At 39.6% G+C, this 18,490-nt stretch overlaps 1 protein-coding gene across 1 annotated transcript in view; it reads right to left on the bottom strand.

Annotated features, from left to right (window-relative positions):
- Positions 1-9,018: 9,018 nt before the first annotated feature.
- znf365 (zinc finger protein 365) overlaps positions 9,019-18,490 on the bottom strand; it is an 11,915-nt gene continuing 2,443 nt past the window's right edge. The window contains exons 2-6 of the mRNA XM_014020179.1: positions 13,568-14,214; positions 13,170-13,479; positions 12,923-13,094; positions 11,658-11,695; positions 9,019-9,384 (exon numbers count right to left, since the gene is read on the bottom strand). Coding sequence (XP_013875633.1) covers positions 9,183-9,384; positions 11,658-11,695; positions 12,923-13,094; positions 13,170-13,479; positions 13,568-14,204 — 1,359 coding nt within the window. The 5' untranslated portion in view covers positions 14,205-14,214 and the 3' untranslated portion in view covers positions 9,019-9,182. The remainder of the gene's footprint in view (positions 9,385-11,657; positions 11,696-12,922; positions 13,095-13,169; positions 13,480-13,567; positions 14,215-18,490) is intronic.

The following is an 18,490-nucleotide window of genomic DNA, read 5'->3' as shown; positions in this document are numbered from 1 at the left end:
CACACACACACACACACACACACACACACACACACACACACACACACACACACACTGTTTCTCGATCCTTGTGGGGACTTTCCATTGACTACCAATCTTTTTTTTTTAATTTTATATCCCAACCATGACCACCAACCCTAAGGCTAACCTCACAGGTACCTACCTGACCCTAAAACTAACCTAAACTCAATTCACATCTTGGTCCTAAACCCAACCCCCACACCCGAAATCAACCTCCGAAGTTGTGGGGACCAAAGGAGCATCCAGTCCCCACAAGGCTGCATTTTCCTGAGAAATTGTCCCCACAAAGTAGCAAGAACAAGGCCACACACACACACACACACACACACACACACACACACACACACACACCAATCTAAGGAAGCCAGATTGTGTTGAATCATTTCATCACAGTCTCCCACCCTGAGCATCACATTGGCGACAGTGGAGAGGAAAAACTCCCTTTTAACAGGAAGAAACCTCCGGCAGAACCAGAACCAGGCTCAGGACAGGCGGACATCTGCCTCGACTGGCTGGGTTTGAGGGGACAGGAAAGAGAGACACATACAAACAGAAGGACTGGTTCAGGTGTATTTTCTTCTGGAAGAGAGGCAAAGAAAACATGTTACTGATAGAAATAATTACAACAAACATGTAGAGGAGAATGACTAAAACAGCAACAGAGTGAGGAAATGTGGTCAGTTTGTCCTCCAACCTTTCCACAGTATTCCTGAATTCACGCCACTTTCATAGCAGAAGTCGGTTTTAAATTTCCGCTTGCGCTGTTGTTTACAATTACGGGGATACACCATCACTAATTTTTTGGCCATTTTAACACGTTAGCTAACGTTTGGTGTGGATATATCTAAGAAGGATCTCCATCACATACTGAAGCCAAATGAAAAATCCAAGATGGTCGCCATATAGCTAAAATGCAAAATTACTCATTAATCAGCCATTTTTAGCCTGCTTCATTCTGGTTTCAAATGGGTTATATGAAAAATGAAAAAAAAAATCATTCAGGTGAGAGTGAAGAAAAATGATAAAACTATGTTCCACCCTTAATCTCTAAAACCACAGCAGCTGCTTTAATACTTACACTTCTGATGAAATCTCCTAAGTGTTAGTTTTATTTTGATACTAAGATTTTTAATTAGACTTTATAAATTCTGAGGTACACTCATTTACATTTCGTCATGGTATGTTGAGCAAAAACATCAAGAAAACCCCTTGGAGCTTAAGAAGTTAAAATAAAAATGTTAAATATTAACAAAAAAATCTGTTTTTCAATTACCATTTTAAATATAATTTATAACAATGTTATGAAAGGTCTTTTGCCATGCTCATCTTTCTGATTTGTCAAGTTTTAGATTTGAAAATAAAGGAAATTTTAAAGTGCTCACTGTGAGCCACATCCCAACCTGGCTCCAGTCTGCCTGACATTTTAAGACAGGTGTACAAGAAATGTAAAATAGCCACTTGTAAACAACTTAAAAATTTAATTAGGTGATCAAAATCTGATAGATATAACTTTGTTGACACTGAAATGCTGTGGACATTCTTATAATAGAGCCTAAATGAAAACAGAAAAGGGAATTAAAGCACATTTATTTATTAAATTTATTTATTTATACATTTGCTGTCCCATTTTTGGAGGCATTTACATGATGTCTTCATTATTTGGCAAGAATGTCTTTCATTTTGCTGCAACCATTCATGCTTTGTTTCGGGTTTGTTCCCACTCTCAGCACTAAACTTGAAAGCACCCAGGAAACTACAGGTGGCGGTCCTCCCGAGGTTAATAGTGACAGAGTTTGTTCAGTCTGAAGCTAGCAGAGCAATGGACAAGTTTGTGACAAAAAAAGGTCAAATGAACCGACCAGCAGCCCTGCTACGGAGGACACTGCGTAAAAAACTCCTGGCCAAGTAAAATGAGGCAGTTACATTTAGTATGGCTTTACAGCTATTCAATGTGAATAAAAGGGAGAGAAAAAACTTTCTAAAAAAATTTATATTTATTTACATATATTGATATATTTTATTGTCAACTTGTAAGGGGGTCCCCGGCCAAAAGCTAAAGTTGTTTGGGGGGCCTTGGCATGGAAAAGTTTGGGAACCCCTGGCTTAGCTGTTAAGTGTGTCAGCTCAGCTTCTCAACCGTGACAGACTGGGTCATTACTGCAGAGGAGACTTGACCCATTGATCTACAGCTCCATCCTATCACTCAGGACGAGACCCAGAGGTCCTGACTTTTTCCTTAAAAAACATTTTTTAGTAAAAACCTCTATAGAATCTCTATAAAGAAGTGTAGCTTGATTGGTTAGAAAACAGTAAATAAAAACAGCAAAGCAAAGTTTGTATGTTAGTTCTTTTAATTTTCATGAGTTTTGACACTGACAGGTTTCAACATGTTGTTCCAATTCTTCACAGTATTGCATTTTGCACAGTGTTTTACAGACTACAGAGTTCTCGAGTGAAGGCACAAAACTAGAGATTATTTCTTGAAACAGACAAACGCCACAAACTCAAGGATACCAAACTAACTCAGCTGTAAAAACACCTTTGCACAACATGAGAACAGAGTTCTTCTTCACAGAACTTAAGGTACCAGAAACTCACAGGAACTCCATTTTTTAAAACTTTCACTCGGTCAAAAGCTCTTCCACGCGTTTCCAAATGCATTTGAGGAAATACATTTATTCCCCAGAATCCCTTCAGCTATGTGCATGAACCGTGCTGATTGTCAGCTACAACCATCCCTCACATGAATCCAAGCCAAGTGCTCTCAGTTAGTTTAGTGCAACTTTCCATCAAATACAATCAAAATAGACCTTTCTTCAGCTACAAAATACACTTACAAGATAAGAGTTTATAAATTATGATGTTTTTTTCTTCTTTTTTGTTGCTACATATGAAGCATGCTGTTATAGTAACACAGATGTTGTAGTAGAAGTAGCAGTAAAGTGATTAAGGTTTCTTCATGTATCTTCCAGCACGAAGCAAAAACGAGACAAATCTGAAGAACGGAGGAGAAACTTTCTGCTGCTGTTAGGAAAAAAAAAAACAATTATGTGAATTTTAAATAACGGGTCAACAAATCATTATCATTATTTAAAGAAATGTTTTCTACTTTCAACATCCAATCAATTAAATACTTTAGAGCAGGGGTCTTCAATGTTGGGGTTGCAACCCCTAGTTGGGTTGTGGAGGCACTGCATGGTAGGGGTCGTGCAATTTGTTGTAAGTTGTGTTTAAATGAACACAATTGATAAATGGAGGCAGACAACTGTGTATTTTTGTCAGAAATGCACACATTGAGTGAGAACACCATCTGAACTCTGCTTCACCTAAAGCCTGACCCTGTATAACACAGTAGTGTGTGTGTGTGTGTGTGTGTGGGGGGGGGTCTTTGCTCTGGCGCTCCATCAGATTGGGGGTCCCAGACTGAAAAACATTGAAGACCCCTGTTTTAGAGAAAGATTAGACAAAAAGCCAATAATAGTTGCCTTAATTTCGAAAAACGCCAAAAAAGTTGAGTTGTAAAAATCTTTAGGAAAACAGAGGTATGGCAAGAAGATGGCAATGTTTATCAAACTTTTCATCAGATGTACAACTACAATATTTGTGAAGTTTTTTCACCTTGTATAAGTGTTTCAATACATCAACATTGAAACAACTTTATGCAGCTGTTTTTTTTTAATGTTTTTTTTTTTTTTATATTTGGGGTTCGCTGCTCCTTCAGCAGCTTTGGTGTGCAGTGGATCAGTAATAGTGTGCTATGACTTTTGTTTGCAGTATATCTTACCACAATGATGAAATGAGCAAAAAACAAAACTAAAATAAATACTTCCTTCACAGATAACAGGATTTTGGTGAAACAAGTGAGAAAACCAGCCCTCCTTCACAGTAGAGACATCATTCAAAGTTAAAACAGATCACTGGAAGTTGGACTTTTTGAACTGGTTTTTAATATTTTTAAAGGTTTTTCCAGAGCTTGTCCAATGACATGGGATAAAAAAATAAAATAATTTAATGAGTGGCCATAAGATAACTACTGCAGTCATTTACATACAGACTATTGATTGTTTATGTGGACAAGTTTGAGTTGATTTCATTTTAATATAGGAATGAATGACATACTTCAGTGGTTATGAAGTAACTCTTAGTGTTAAGCAGGGAAACATCTAAAAATCACTGCTTTAAATGTTGACCAACACCTCAAGAGCTTGTCTGAGCTTGATGAGACATTTTAAAAATGTAATATTTACTTAGTTTTATGTTTTTTAGTATTGCTTCTGGAAGCCATTGATTCTTTGCAATTTATTTGTAAATAATAAATCAGATAACGTGTATTAAAGCAGTGATTCCCAACCCTGGTCCACAAGGACTCCTTTCCTGCATGTTTAGATGTTTCCCTGATTTGACACACCTGGTTTGAATGAATGAGTGATTAACAATCTTCTGAAGACCTGCTGAATAGCAGGGAAACAAGTAAAACATGCTGGATAGGGGGTACTTGAGGACCAGGGTTCACTGACCTAGAGTGGTCATTTTGATCTTGTAAATACTAGTAGGCTGTACAAAAACTGAACCGTTTCAATTGAACCATGGAGGTTACTCTTTGGATTAAACATACATCATAAACAATAAAATACTAAGTGTGGGGCATCTTTTAACAGTTTAAAACAAAAACATATTCATATAAAACCAACAATGTCTGAATCTCTCACAAAAAGACTCCACCAAAAATGATTTTTTTAAAAGTTATCTTTAAAAAGTATTTATCCAGTGTCACAGGAACAGCTCTGAATGTTTTTACACAGTCACAGTTTAAATTGTATGATTACTGGAGACTTTACCATGGACTCTTCAACTCTGAGTAAGATTAGTCAAACATTGGAGGTGTCCAATGGCATGTGGAGCAATCCAAAGTTTTTGCAAACAAATTCTTATTTACACAGTTTTTGTACTTTTTGTAAAGTTTACATGTCAAAACACATCTTTTGGCTTCTGTCAGCCAGTGTGTTTCCCACAGCTACAGGGCTGAATCCACCCCCCGGAGTGTGCACATCGTTGCCCACCTTTAAAGTTGTGCTGAAAATCCAGTTTCCTCTCAGTCGTTTGGAACAAATAAAATAAAACTAGAAACAAACTGCAATTTCCTTGGGACAGTCAAATTATTTCCTCTTTTCTTACTTTGTTTTTGAAAACTAAAAACAAAATCTCGATCTATGAGATTTTTTTTTTTTTTTTTAGCTTATTAATGGCAGGTAAAAATCATAATTATGATCAGGCAACATCAAATAAACAAATCTACAAGATTTTATTTTCGATTCTTTCAACAACCTGCACAAATAAATATGTTTTACCAGACTACTACTTTCACTTGACAACATGTAAGAAGTTTCCATATAAAATATAAATATTAACAACGTAAACCAACGACAGCAAACACACATTTTACACAAAATACTGTCGGGTTAAATTTACATTCTTCTCAGAGGATGAGAGCAGAAACAGAAAAAGATAAACAATGTGTCATGAGTGGTTTTATTTCCTGCAGAGCTCTGTAGGTCACATCTCCACCTGGTTCTGTGTGGACCAGAGCCAATTCAAAACCTAAAAGGCAGGTTTGTAAAGAGCAGCGTCTCCTCGGTCTGAGCCGATCTGCAACTCAGGATACATTCATGTGTTCGCTCAGACATGGGATGAACTGCCCCTGAAAGCTCCTCTGGCAGTTTCTCAATGCCTCAAAGGAAGCAGAGGTTCATCAGAACTGTCAAAGAAAGACTTATCAGCACTTAAGTTTGGATTTAATTCTAACAAATAGTCTGGTTTTAAATAATACCATAAAAGTGGAACAGCTCTTTTATTGAACTGTTGACTCAGGTCCACCCTGCTGGACTTGTGCTTTTAGACCTGAGGGTCTGCTCTAACTCTGGATCAAAACATCTGTACCTCGACTGGAACCGTGTGCAGGGATTAAAGATTCTACCTTACGGTGGTTCTGGTCCCACCTGACAGAAATGTAACTCTGGGTTTAGATAACTGAACTGTTTTTGTACATGGAGTTCCTCATGGAGTCATTCTGGTCCCAGTCCTGTTCCACCTTTACATGATGCCTTTGAGGTCTACCAGAAAAAAGATTATTTTTTCATTTCTATACAAATCTATGTGTCCTTGTTTTACTGCAGTTTGGCTTGGCTTTGAGGAATGTTGGGAACCAATAACTTCACTTTTCTCTCTGGCTCTAGAATATCAAGTTATAATCATGTAAATGTTTCTGCCACAGACCATATACCCCCACCCCTGGATACCATGATATTATGTAAAGATGTCAGTAAAGATCATTATTGCCGGGCCCCAGAAAACAAAGACATGGATAAATTTAGTCTTTTTAATAGATTATTTCATTTGAAGAGGCCGTTTCTGCTGAGAACTCTTTCCTTGGTCTCTTTTTGTTCTTGTAAGTCAGCTTTCTGTGGAACAACCTTGAGATAACTGACAGCTCCTTTCAACTTCAGAAACACGTCAGCACAAAGACTTGTAGTCAATCTGTCTCTTCAAGATTTTGAAAATGTTATTTTGACCCATTTTGACTACTGCAGTTCTTTGTGAGTTCAAATCCTTTTGTTGGTACAAAATGCTGCAGCCCAACAACTGGCCATAAAGATGAACACATGACTCCAGTACTGGTCTCACTGCATCTGCAGTGTTCAGTACAGCAGTGGCTTTTGTAAGTGGGGTCTGAACCCCAGAGTGGTTCATGAAACATAAGCTGTGTTTCCATCCAATTTTAATTCAAAATTTGAGCAAACTTTTAAAATTTTACAAAAAGGAAAAAACTAAGAAATGCGAATCAGACGTGTTTCCATCACCTGGCTTGAAGAGAATCAATTACATCAGATGCATGTGTGTAGTAAACAGGAAGTAAAAGTCGCCAACTCACAGGGTCCACACTTCTCAGGTTAATGGAGAGAAGTTATCAGCAACGTGTTGCTACTATCGGGAAAGTTATACCAACTAGTTTTAACGATGTTGCATGCTGTCTGGAGATGTAGAGAAAGAAATGTAATTCTCTTCACATTAAGGGAATAACTGAGAATACACTGACAGCGGGAGGAGGGTCCAGCTGCAGTCGCTCTGGTATCGGTATCGGTACCATTCAGACAGTGGGAACAGCTGATCAACACGTGAGGTAAATGTTCGCTAAGTCAGAACTTATTCAACCAATGTCTCCAAATCTCTCCTTTTGCGCATTAACTCTTTTTTGAAAAAACAAACAAAAAAAAATAAAAAACACCTCAGGCGAGTGTATCAACTTTTATGCAAATTAGAGGAAGTTTTTTCAAATCATGCCATTTCCATTCACCTTTTCTAATGCGATACTTCAAAATGTGAATTAAAAAACCTTGATGGAAACACGGCTAGTGAGTGGGACGAACCCAACACTAACCTCCCCCCTCACGACTGCAGACAGGCACCAGTTCTCCAGGACCCTGCACAAAAAGTGGGTAAAGGAAAACTCCTGATCCAGCAAGAAAATCTTTCTATTTTCTTTCTTTTCAATAGAAGAAAAGGAGAAGATAGGAGAAGAGCTGACCTCCTGCTGACCTGGAAAAAGGTTCAACTAAAGTCTGAGACCAAGATCCTCTAAATTGGTCTTATTTTAAATCGTCCTGATTGTCTGAAGGTCTTTCAAAGTGGTGAAATTTTATTTCTTGTTTTGTTTCAGCGCAGTTCTAAAGCCAGTTCTGTAGCTTTCTAGAGCCAAAAGAGAAGTTAAATGAATCAATGGGTTCTTGAGAACCGGGTCAGGTTCTGTTTTCACACTTGGTCTGTAAGTAACTCTGAACCAATCACAGCCATTTTTACGTAAGAAATAAAGTTAAAAGAAACGTTTTCTATTTTATTCAGAATCTGTTTGTGCTCACATTTAAAGGTTTATATTCCTGCTCATCAAAATATCCTGAACTATGATTTATTCCTGTTTTTATTCCACAGAAAATACCAAATACACAACTAAAACCTTTAGATGGTGTGACAACACAGTTGAGTTGTTTTTATTGCTTTCTGGTTTCAAACCCTGTTTGTATGTAATAAAACGATTCAGTAACTATGTCTTTTGAATTAGATGATGTAATAACATTTAAAGGGGTTAGATATGCAAGCGCAGACTTCTGTTTGTGAAGAATATTGATTTAGCGCTTTGAATTTGAGTTGTTTTTATTGCTTTCTGGTTTCAAACCCTGTTTGTATGTAATAAAACGATTCAGTAACTATGTCTTTTGAATTAGATGATGTAATAACATTTAAAGGGGTTAGATATGCAAGCGCAGACTTCTGTTTGTGAAGAATATTGATTTAGCGCTTTGAATTTTTTGCACTACATAGCACGGTGGTGCTGTGGTTAGTGCGGTCATCTCACAGGAAGAAGGTCGTAAGTTTGCCTCCCAGCCTTTCTGTATGGAGTTTACATGTTCTCCCTGTGCACATGTGGGTTTTTTCAGAGTATTCCGGTTACCATAAACCCCACCCCCATCCTAAGATAAAGAAAAATGTTTGGGTGATTGATAACTCTAAATCAGGGGTGTCAAACTCCTGTCCTCGAGGGCCGCTATCCTGCATGTTTTAGAGGTTTTCTTGCTCCAACACACCAGATTTTGATCGCTGGGTAATTAACAGGCTTCTGCCCAATTTGAAGAGTTAATTCAATCACTGAATCAGGTGTGTTGGAGCTGGAAAACCTCTAAAACATGCAGGATAGCGGCCCTCGAGGACTGGAGTTTGACACCCCTGCTCTAAATTATCCCTGGTATGAGCGAGTATGTGAATAGTCATTTGTCTCTGTATGTCCCTGTGATGGACATGTGACCTGTCCAGGGTGTCCCGCCTCTCGGACAGCGACAGGCACCAGCTCCCCCATGACACAGAAAGAAAAAAGTGGGTAAAAAACTGGACAGATGAATAATGTTGCTCTAGTTACCAGAAGAAAGACTCTAGTTTTGAGTGAATGAATAATGAACTTCATAGAAATTGGAGAAATTAATCCTTGTAGATTATAATCTGGAAGCAGGAATCACTATTTGGATTCCTGATACTTTTCCACAGATTATCCCACTGGAATAAACCCACTCAGTAACAGCACTGGCTCCTCCTCTCTCTAGTCCTCATCTACAGGTCTAAGCCTCGTACCCGGTGGACCGGCGCCGCTGGTGGTTCCAGATGTCGTCTCTGTGTTCGGGCCGACAGAACAGCCGGGACGACTGGGCCAGACGTTCTCGGCGCTCCCGCTCCAGGCCCACTTTGGAGAACTGAGAGGAGGACGAGGACTGTGCTCTGTTGTCATGGAGGGCAGAGGAGAAGAGCTGACCTCCTGCTGACCTGGAAGAAGATTCAACCAAAGTCTGAGACCAGGATCCTCTAAAGACATCAGACTGTGGCACCAGGAGATAATCTCATGAGTTCTTTATAGAAGAAAGTTTACTACAGGAGATTTCTACAAGAACAAACTTTAGATTTCTGGGTCCAATCTGAATATATTTTAGTTTTATTACCAACTAATCTCATCTGCTTATTTTAAGATGATAAAAAATCCAATATCTCAATATGTTGTTATTTCAAGTTATTTTGATTAATTATAGGAAAGAAAAGCCCAGGGTTTTCAGCTTTACATTGCATGACTTAATAAAAATGATCAGGGGACTCATGCATTAACAGTGCGTATGCACAAAAAACTTGTGTACGCCATTTTCCACGCAAAACTCCAGATGTATCAAAACTCAACTGAACGTGGAAATGTGCGCAGCCCCACGTCAACTCCAGGGCTGGTGTACGCACGTTTCTGTGGGTTTGGTTTTATTGGAGGCACTTAGAGGTGATTCTGAGAAACTGTTCATGAAGTGAAAATGATTATTGTTCACAGCAGACACACATGATTAACAATTATTAATACATGGACACATGGACGCAGTTAGATAAAAGACACGCAAAGTTGTGCCAAAAATACATTCAACAGGAACTGATTCAGCCTTACTGGAGGATATAATAAATAGTGAAACACGCAGAGCTTTAATTTACAAACAGATATAATTTTCTGATGACGAGTAGCTCATCAGCCGTTTTCAGGAATAATCATTTTTCAGTTTGGAACTACTGCGCTCTGGAGCGCGACGCAGCGTGCACCACGCGTGCATGTGCAGCAGCGATCAAACTGGGGTTCCACAGGAGCTTTCCAGAGGGAGCTGGCAGACCCATCAGGACTGTGCCAGTCCAGTCCACCCAAAACAGAGTCATGACCAATGGAATCGTCTCATCCATCTGATTCTAAAGGCTGAGTTATGATCGCACTCTGGAGCGCACACCCTCGCCAGCAGTAGAGGTGTTTGGCATTTACTTTGTTGTAATTTCTCCTAAATGGCACGTGGAAGTACACTTTACAACTTGTGAAAATGCTGTAAGTAGGAGAGCAAAAGCTTGACAGACAGACAGACTGCGTACAAAGGCTGCGGTGCGCGCAGCCTTTGTGGAGACTCTCCAACATCACGTCATATGAACTCTACTGAGACACAGAGACTCGTTTCTTAATATCAGCTATGAAATAAAATAAGATCTATGTTCTACCAAACACTTAAGTTCCTCTATGTTTACAGTAATTATGGTAATAAACTCGTGCGCAAAGTTAATATTTTCAGACTCAGAATAGATAGATGAGCCAGTTGCGCAACGCAGCAGCGTGCGCGCGCGCACACACATACCACACACAATCACATGTTCTTTACATGACAAACATATTCTTATTTTTACTTAGGATTTTTTTTCTCACTCACATTATATTAAATTCATTATTTCCCTGACTCTAGAAATCATTTCTGATCGCGCAGGGATCAAACAAACGTGTCCTTCACACATACAGGAAGTAATTTGCATCTGTTTAACATATGTTAATGAAGGCGTGTCGGGAGGTGTCTCACATGCGCTCAGCTCCACGTTAATTGTGATGTACAAAAGAAATGTGCGTGGATTCAGGCGTACGCACAGTAGGTCTAAAACCTCTGAAATCACTGACTTTAATGAAAAGATAAATCAGTCATTAAACAGTTGCTGCTACAGTTTTCTAACCACAGCAGCTCCACATATAAACATATTACAGAAAACAGAAGCAGACTCTCTTTCCTCAGTTCTGACAGAGACCTGATGAGATATTTCACCTGCTGAGGCGAGAATTAAACATGACGACTCAGAAACATGACAGGCGACATGACGATGCTCCTGAATAACTCAGCAGAAAATCTGTCAGCATTTTGCTTTGATTCCGACCAACAGAAATCTGAGAAACTGAAACGGGTTAGTTTACAAATGTATGTTCTTGTTAGCCTCTCTGTCAGATTAAAGTTAGCTGTAATCTCCCATTTTACAACCATAACCCGTTTTCGTTCTTAAAATTGTCTTAAAAGCTTTCCAGGTTTGGCAAGTTGCAATTATTTTCTGGAAAACAACTAAAGAAGTTAAATATGATTTATCATCATTGTTCCTGTTTATTGAAATTTCTCAGTGAAAAAAAACATCTTTGTTTTGATTTGTTATATTCAACACTTTACAAACTCCTTTCAACTGATTGATCGGTTCAATTAAAAAAGAAAAAAATAAAGACTCACCTGCTTTTAGTGATTCGATGAGGGCCAGTATCAGTTTGCTGATGAAGACAGAAAGAAGATGAGGTTTTTATTTCAGCACTCGGTGAACACATACGAGCAGAAACATACTATAAATTGGGTATAAAGTCATGTGGGGAGGAGGGGGCGGAGCCTGTTACTGCTAGGTGAATCACTGCAGCATGTAACAGAACAAGTATTATCATCTTTTACCTTTGAAATTTGTTTATTTTGGGTCACTAGTATAGCCCTGCACTATGTGAAAACATCCAGAAACACCATCATCATCTCTGGACCCAAGCTTGTTTACAATAAACAGAGGAAAACAGAAAACTGTTTTTGCCGTTGGACAAATCCAAATTATTTTTTTTTTAAACCAAGAATATCACATCCTTCGTACTAAAGAGGATGGGAACATCTGGCCTGTTATCAGCAATCAATTCCAAAATCTGCCTCTCTGATGGTATGGGGGTACATTAATGCCTATAGAATGGGCAGCTTACACATAGAAATGCACCATTAATGCAGAAAAGTACAGACAGGCTTTAAAAATGTTTGGGCACCCCTGGTCTAGAACCACCTTTTGTGACCTGCTCCTCCTCTGGGCTGTGTCTCCAAACTGAGCCTCCTCATCACAGAGCACACACACCCAACATACTGCCCAACACTAACAAAAACAAAGAGAGCCTAACCAAAGATAACTTTGTCCTACAGCCAGTTCTGAGTTAGCCTGGTAAAAACCAGTCTCTTGTCTTTGCTTCATACAGAGGGTCTGGACTCTCAATTATTGAGAAATGATTTCTTACTGGAGGGGTGGCCTCTGTTGACGTTTAAAACGATTGGATCTGATTTTACCCAGTCACTAATGCTTTGGCTGAGAGGTATGTAGCACTCCAGCTCGACTGTGAAGGAAGCAAGCTAAGGAGCTGACATGAAACTGCGTGTGCTCTAAACAACCATCCCCTACTGAGAGGAGAGACGTATCAAACTAAATGATGCTGCAGGCTTTGAGAGACAAATTTGATCTAATATTGTCAACACAGACTAGCTTCATTCACCTCCTCTGCTGCCATTGCTAAACTACAGACAGACAAAAAGAGCAGAGAATGTCATCGTTCACAACTCCTCCTTCTGTTCTCTGATTGGTCCAGTTGAAATTCTACCAGAGGAATCCTCGTCTATGGGAGAAATCTCAGATGGAGCAGAGAAGATTATCAAGCAGAATTGTGTGTGAAGGCAAGGGCCAGGCTATGTGTGAAGTGTTGTACCTTGTAATGGCTGCACTGTGGTGTGCTGCCGTTAACGTGGTAATACTCCACCAGCCTCTCAGCCAGAGCGATGCGGCCCAGCAGGTTCTCAATGAAATGCTGGATCCGAACTTTGCCACTGGTCTCCTGCCGAGCCGCTGCCTCCAAGAACTTCTGGATGGTTAAAACCTCCCTGCAAATGAAGAGTGATAAAAATGACGCAGGCCCAACAGGTGGAAGAGCCTCCTACAGCTCCAGATGCTCTCACCTCTCTCTGCGCTCCAGCTCGTTCTCCGAGGCGTTCAGCTGCTCCTTCAGCGCAGCGATCACCATGACGGCCACATCTACCTGCCGGCTCAGGGACCTCTCCCTGTCGGCCACCTCCTGCCGCTCCTGGGCCAGGTGCTGGGAGTGAGCGCGCTCGCAGAGCAGCTCTGTGTCAGTCCTGGCCAGCTCGGTGCTGAGCTGGGCCAGCCGGCGCTGCATGGTGCTGTCGGCGGCCCGCAGGATCCGGGCCAGCCGTCGACGCACTGCCGCCGAAGCCGCTGCCGTCTCCACTCCGGAGAAGGAGCTCTGAGCTGCGGGAGACAGGAAGCACAGGAGTGACTGCAGATACAGACTGGGAGCTTTCATACGTCCACTAAAGAGATCAAAACCCAGACGCACCAACCAGGTCCAGGTCCTGGTCTTGGTCTGGGTTCAGGTCTAGAGAAGCTGGAGCGGGGAACAGGAGGTAATGATGTTGGGGGCACATGTCAGATTTTCTAATGGATACTTTTGTGTCCTGATCATCTCTACTTCCACGTTTGTCTTCACCGTAATCTTCCTCCTCCTCCTCTTCTCCTGTATCGTCATCCTCCTCCCCTCCCTCCACCTCTTCCTCCGCCTGCGTCCTCACCCCCACCCTCTGGGTGCGCCTCCTCACAGAGCTGTAGGGCTGCAGGTCTCTGCCGTCTCTGCTGTCGCTGAGGGAGCGAACGTGAGGCGGTCTGACGGCCCCGTGCTGCCCCCTGCGGGTCGGGAGGCTCATGTCCTGCCAGGGAATGGCCGCCGTCAGCGGGTCGGGGAGTTTCCCGGTGATGCTGAAACCTCCGGAGGTCAGGTCTGGTGAGCAGTACGAGTGTCTGTATTCCAGGTGGGCGCGGAGTGAGGCCAGGCTGTGGAAGCGCTCCAGCTCGTCGCAGCGGGGACAGCGGAACGGGAGCGAGCAAGAGGCGACAGAGTGTAGGACGGCGCCACAGGCCTGACCGTTCCTCTCCAGGTGGAAGGAACCAGAACCTCTGGAACACAACTTCTGCTGCATCACTTTACACCTGAGATACAGGAAAACAGACAGGAGCAGATATGATCAGGAAGATGAGGAATAAAACTTTTACTGATGCTTTAAATACTGAAAACACCCCTTAATATCAGGTTTTTAAACAAATAGCGAACATCTTAAATTAGTTTAATTATTTTAAATAAAATTTAACAATAGGCGTGTAAGAAAATATCGATACACTGAAATATTGCGATATTTCATTTCCCGATACTGTATCGATATTCTAAAGCCCTGTATCGATTTTTTATTAAGGTTTAAAATGTCAACTTTCCTGCCAGCCATTCATTTTATGTTGTAGTTCAGCCTCTGACCACTAGTTGGCAGCAGTGAGCCAGCCATTTGGTTCCTCTACCTCTTGAGTGCCAGAGAGTAAGAGAGCATTAGCATTGTGAGTAAACATTAGCTTCATGCTCCGATAGCTGAATCTGAGCGGAAAAGACCGACACCCTCTGCCTTCTAAGCTGAGGTAAGGTTACAAACAGTTACTTATCTGTCAGAATGTCTGTATTTTAAGATAAATTAAGTGTTTTGTGAGCTCTTTTTTCCAACTGTAGTCAGCTTTCACGTTACGCATATAGCGCATGCGTCTATCACCTCGAGCGAGCTCGGCACTCCCCCGTGACATAAATGTCCGGCTGATGATCGCATCAAAGTCCATATACTTTATCCTGCTGTGTTCGCTTCAAAAACATTTTAACTCGTTTAGCTTCTCAATTTCTTAACTGGTTTTCTTCAGGACCTGCCCTGCTGTTAACTGGTTTTCTTCAGGACCTGCCCTGCTGTTCGACCCATAGTTCTACAAATCATGTTCTGGATGCAGGTCAGCTGATCCCAGAAACTCTGTGTGCAGCAGCTTCATATCATCTGTTTACTGAACTTTATGACAACATAAAGGCTATTGTTAAGTGTTGGGTGACCATATTGTAAATTAATATTAAAAACTAAAAGCTGCAAAAAATATATTTTCAAACTATTTATTGGCAAATTTTGTCTAATAATTGAAAATATGGATGAAACAAGAAATATGAAACAAATAAAATAAAACACATACAAAGCACAACACAGCTAAATGTATCAAAAGCATGTCAATATAATATTAGAATTTTCTAAGACAATGAATTTTGGTTTTTCATTTTTGTTTTCTTCCTTCCAGTAAGAGGTTTTTATTTAATAGAATTTTTGGACCAAAAATATCGCAATATATCACCTTGTTTACAGTAACAAAATATATCGGGATATATCGTATCGTGACCCCTCTGTCATGATATGTATCGTATCGCCAAATTCTTGCCAATACACAGCCCTAGTTAACAAACCAACTGCAAATTCTCTCATTGCAGTTGCCCAACATTTTCTCCACTGTGGTTATTGATGTGCTTTCTCAGGTCCGTTTTGTTTATCAGACTGATGCTGACAAAATGCATAAATCAAACATTTGAGCCAACCATTTATTGCATTTTTTAATTTTTTTATTTATTTGCAAATATGCCTATTAAACAGGCTGTTATTAATGTGCAAATTTCCCCACTGTGGGATCAAGTTTTATCTTATCTTATCTTATCTTGATGTCAATAAATTTGCAATATATTGTGCAGTCCTAGCTGAGAATGAATCTTAGCTATTTCCACAACAAAGTTTAACTTGTTAACTTTAAAGTGCCTGTGACATCAAATTTTTGTAATAAATTGAATGTATTTTTGAAAAAATAACATTGATAACATACTGTAAAACAGATTTTACACATCTGAGATGAACAGTTGAGATACTCACATGTAAAGAAACAGGAAGTGATGTCAAAGGGGAATTTCTGAATGTAAACAGAGCATTGCTAAAATGGCTAACACAGACTGTAGAGACGAATCTGAGTTTTCTTTAGATTATTTTAATCACTATCATAGAGAGATGAGGCAGAGTCATAGTTCAAATAATAATGTTTCAATAAACAAAAACCGGGAGTTTTCTTTCTCAAAGAGTTCCCCTTTGATGTCACTTCCTGTCTCACTTTAGCTGAGCCAAATTCAAAAGAAAATAGGCCAATTATGTGACATAATGCGTAAAATCATGTGTGTTATGCCACGTGTCTTGAATATAAAAATGTAATTTATTTGACTTTTTGTATGTCATGAATATGCATGTCACAGGCACTTTAACATTACCAAGTATTTTTTTCTCCTCTATGGTTGATTAGCTGTGGTGATATTTTGAGTAGAGTTAACTTCAAAAGTTTTTTTTAGAAATACATGTATACCCAATAATTATTTTCTGATGGCTTCATTAAAATTAATTATAGAAAAAAAGGGGCAGATATTATAAGTTTTTTCTTCTTTCTGCCTCCTTTCATTTCAATTTGATTTGTATACTTTTTTGTGTATTTATGTTGTGTATATCTTTTGTTTTTAATGTGTATAAAATCTTTGGTTTTAAATTAAATTAATAAACAGTTTAAAAATATGTCTGCTGGTAGATGAACATTTTGCTTACAGACAGACAGAACTATTGAAAAGAGTAAAAACAAAGTTTAAAACAAACATTTTAAACATCTGTTGTTGAGTCCAGATAATACAAGTTGCAGATGTATTAGAACATTTTGCCATGCTATCTGTTCTGCTGAGCTATTGTTTAATTTGCAATGACAGTTTAATTTCTAATAAACCTACATTTTCCTCACTTCCTCTTCTGTGATCGATCATCTACACCAGACAATCAAGGCCAGTAAGAATCAGCTGGACTAAACTTGAACACATGATACTTGAAATGGATTATAATTTACTGCTGTCCAAGCATCCATCATCTATACCCACTTCTTCCTTTCAGGGTCACTGGTGCCCAAATCCAGCAGTCACAGTGTGAGGGGTGGGGTACACCCCTGATAGGTCGTAAGTCCATCACAGGGCCACACATAGAGACAAACAACCATTCACTCTCTCACTCACACCTAGGGACAATTTAAAGTTACTAATTAACCTAACAGTCATGGTTTTGGTCTGTGGGAGGAAGACCTGGAGAAAACCCACGCATGCATGGAGAGAACAGGCAAACTCTACACCGGGCTGGGATTTGATCCAGCAACCTTCTTGCTGAGAGGCAACAGCTCTACCAACTGAGCCACCGTGCCGTTGTTCATGCAGCCTTTTCAATATTGTAAACATACACACATTTCATAGTTTGTGTCAAACTGTGATAGTTTTGGTATTTTTCATCATCATGTCTTGTGACAGGCTGTTAGTAACAAAGAGCCTCATGAGCCAATTTTTAACTTTGCTCTTACATCGACAACTCTGGTTCATCCCCTAAGTAAAAAATATCAAATTACATTTACTATTAAATCATACTGGGTATGAACTTTGTGTATGTAATTATTTACATTTTTATTTTTACTTTTATGTGTGTTTATTTCATGTATTGTACATTTTAAATCCCATCCGTTACTTAGTAAACCTAGTTTACCTAATTTCCCTCTGGGATCAATAAAGTATTTTGAATTGAATTGAATTAAAAACATTACAAACGTAAACATGAATAAACAAAACGCTGAACCACAACTACTTAAGTGACTGTATTTATTTCTTACCAGTCAGTTGGTGTATGATCTGGCTAGAAGTGATGATGTGTTTTCTGATAAATAAACCCATAAATACTGAGTATAAACTCCGTCCACTCAGCAGGCTGCTTTGTTCATCTGCATGAAGTGAAACTCAGCAGACATGCACCTGTCACCTGTTAACTGTCAGGCACCTGAACCTCCACCTCAACTTTTGTTCAAGTTAAACTAAAAAACAAAGCTGCTGTAACTCAAGTTAAAGGAAGGAAGCTGCTTCATCATCTGGTAGCTGTGTTAGCTCAGAGGTATTTAAACCTGCGGTCTGTGCTGCTGAGTTTAAAACATGTGTTTGCTCTGTGAGTTAAAACAAACCTGCCATCATTTAATAGGAGGCCTTGTTTAATTTAGACAAGCATCAGGGTCTTACTAGAGCTGTAGTAGCTGTAGGCTAACTAGTTATCATAACTAACTCTATACCAGGATGTGATCATAAAGAGAGAGCATCGTTAACTCCCAAACTCCAGTCTGAAAACATGTCAGAGAACCAACAAGTGGACCGGGTCTAATTTAAACATACAGGCTGAGAAAAATGATACATTTCTATATGCATTTTTCTTATAAATGTACATAATTTATCTGATAACTGTAATTTTGGTTTCAGTAGACCAGCTACAGCGGGTAAAATAAGTATTGAACACGTCACCATTTTTCTCAGTAAATATATTAC

This window comes from Austrofundulus limnaeus, unplaced genomic scaffold (assembly GCF_001266775.1).
Source record: "Austrofundulus limnaeus strain Quisiro unplaced genomic scaffold, Austrofundulus_limnaeus-1.0 Scaffold243, whole genome shotgun sequence".
NCBI classification, from domain to species: domain Eukaryota; kingdom Metazoa; phylum Chordata; class Actinopteri; order Cyprinodontiformes; family Rivulidae; genus Austrofundulus; species Austrofundulus limnaeus.
This window is presented reverse-complemented; position numbering and strand designations above follow the sequence as displayed.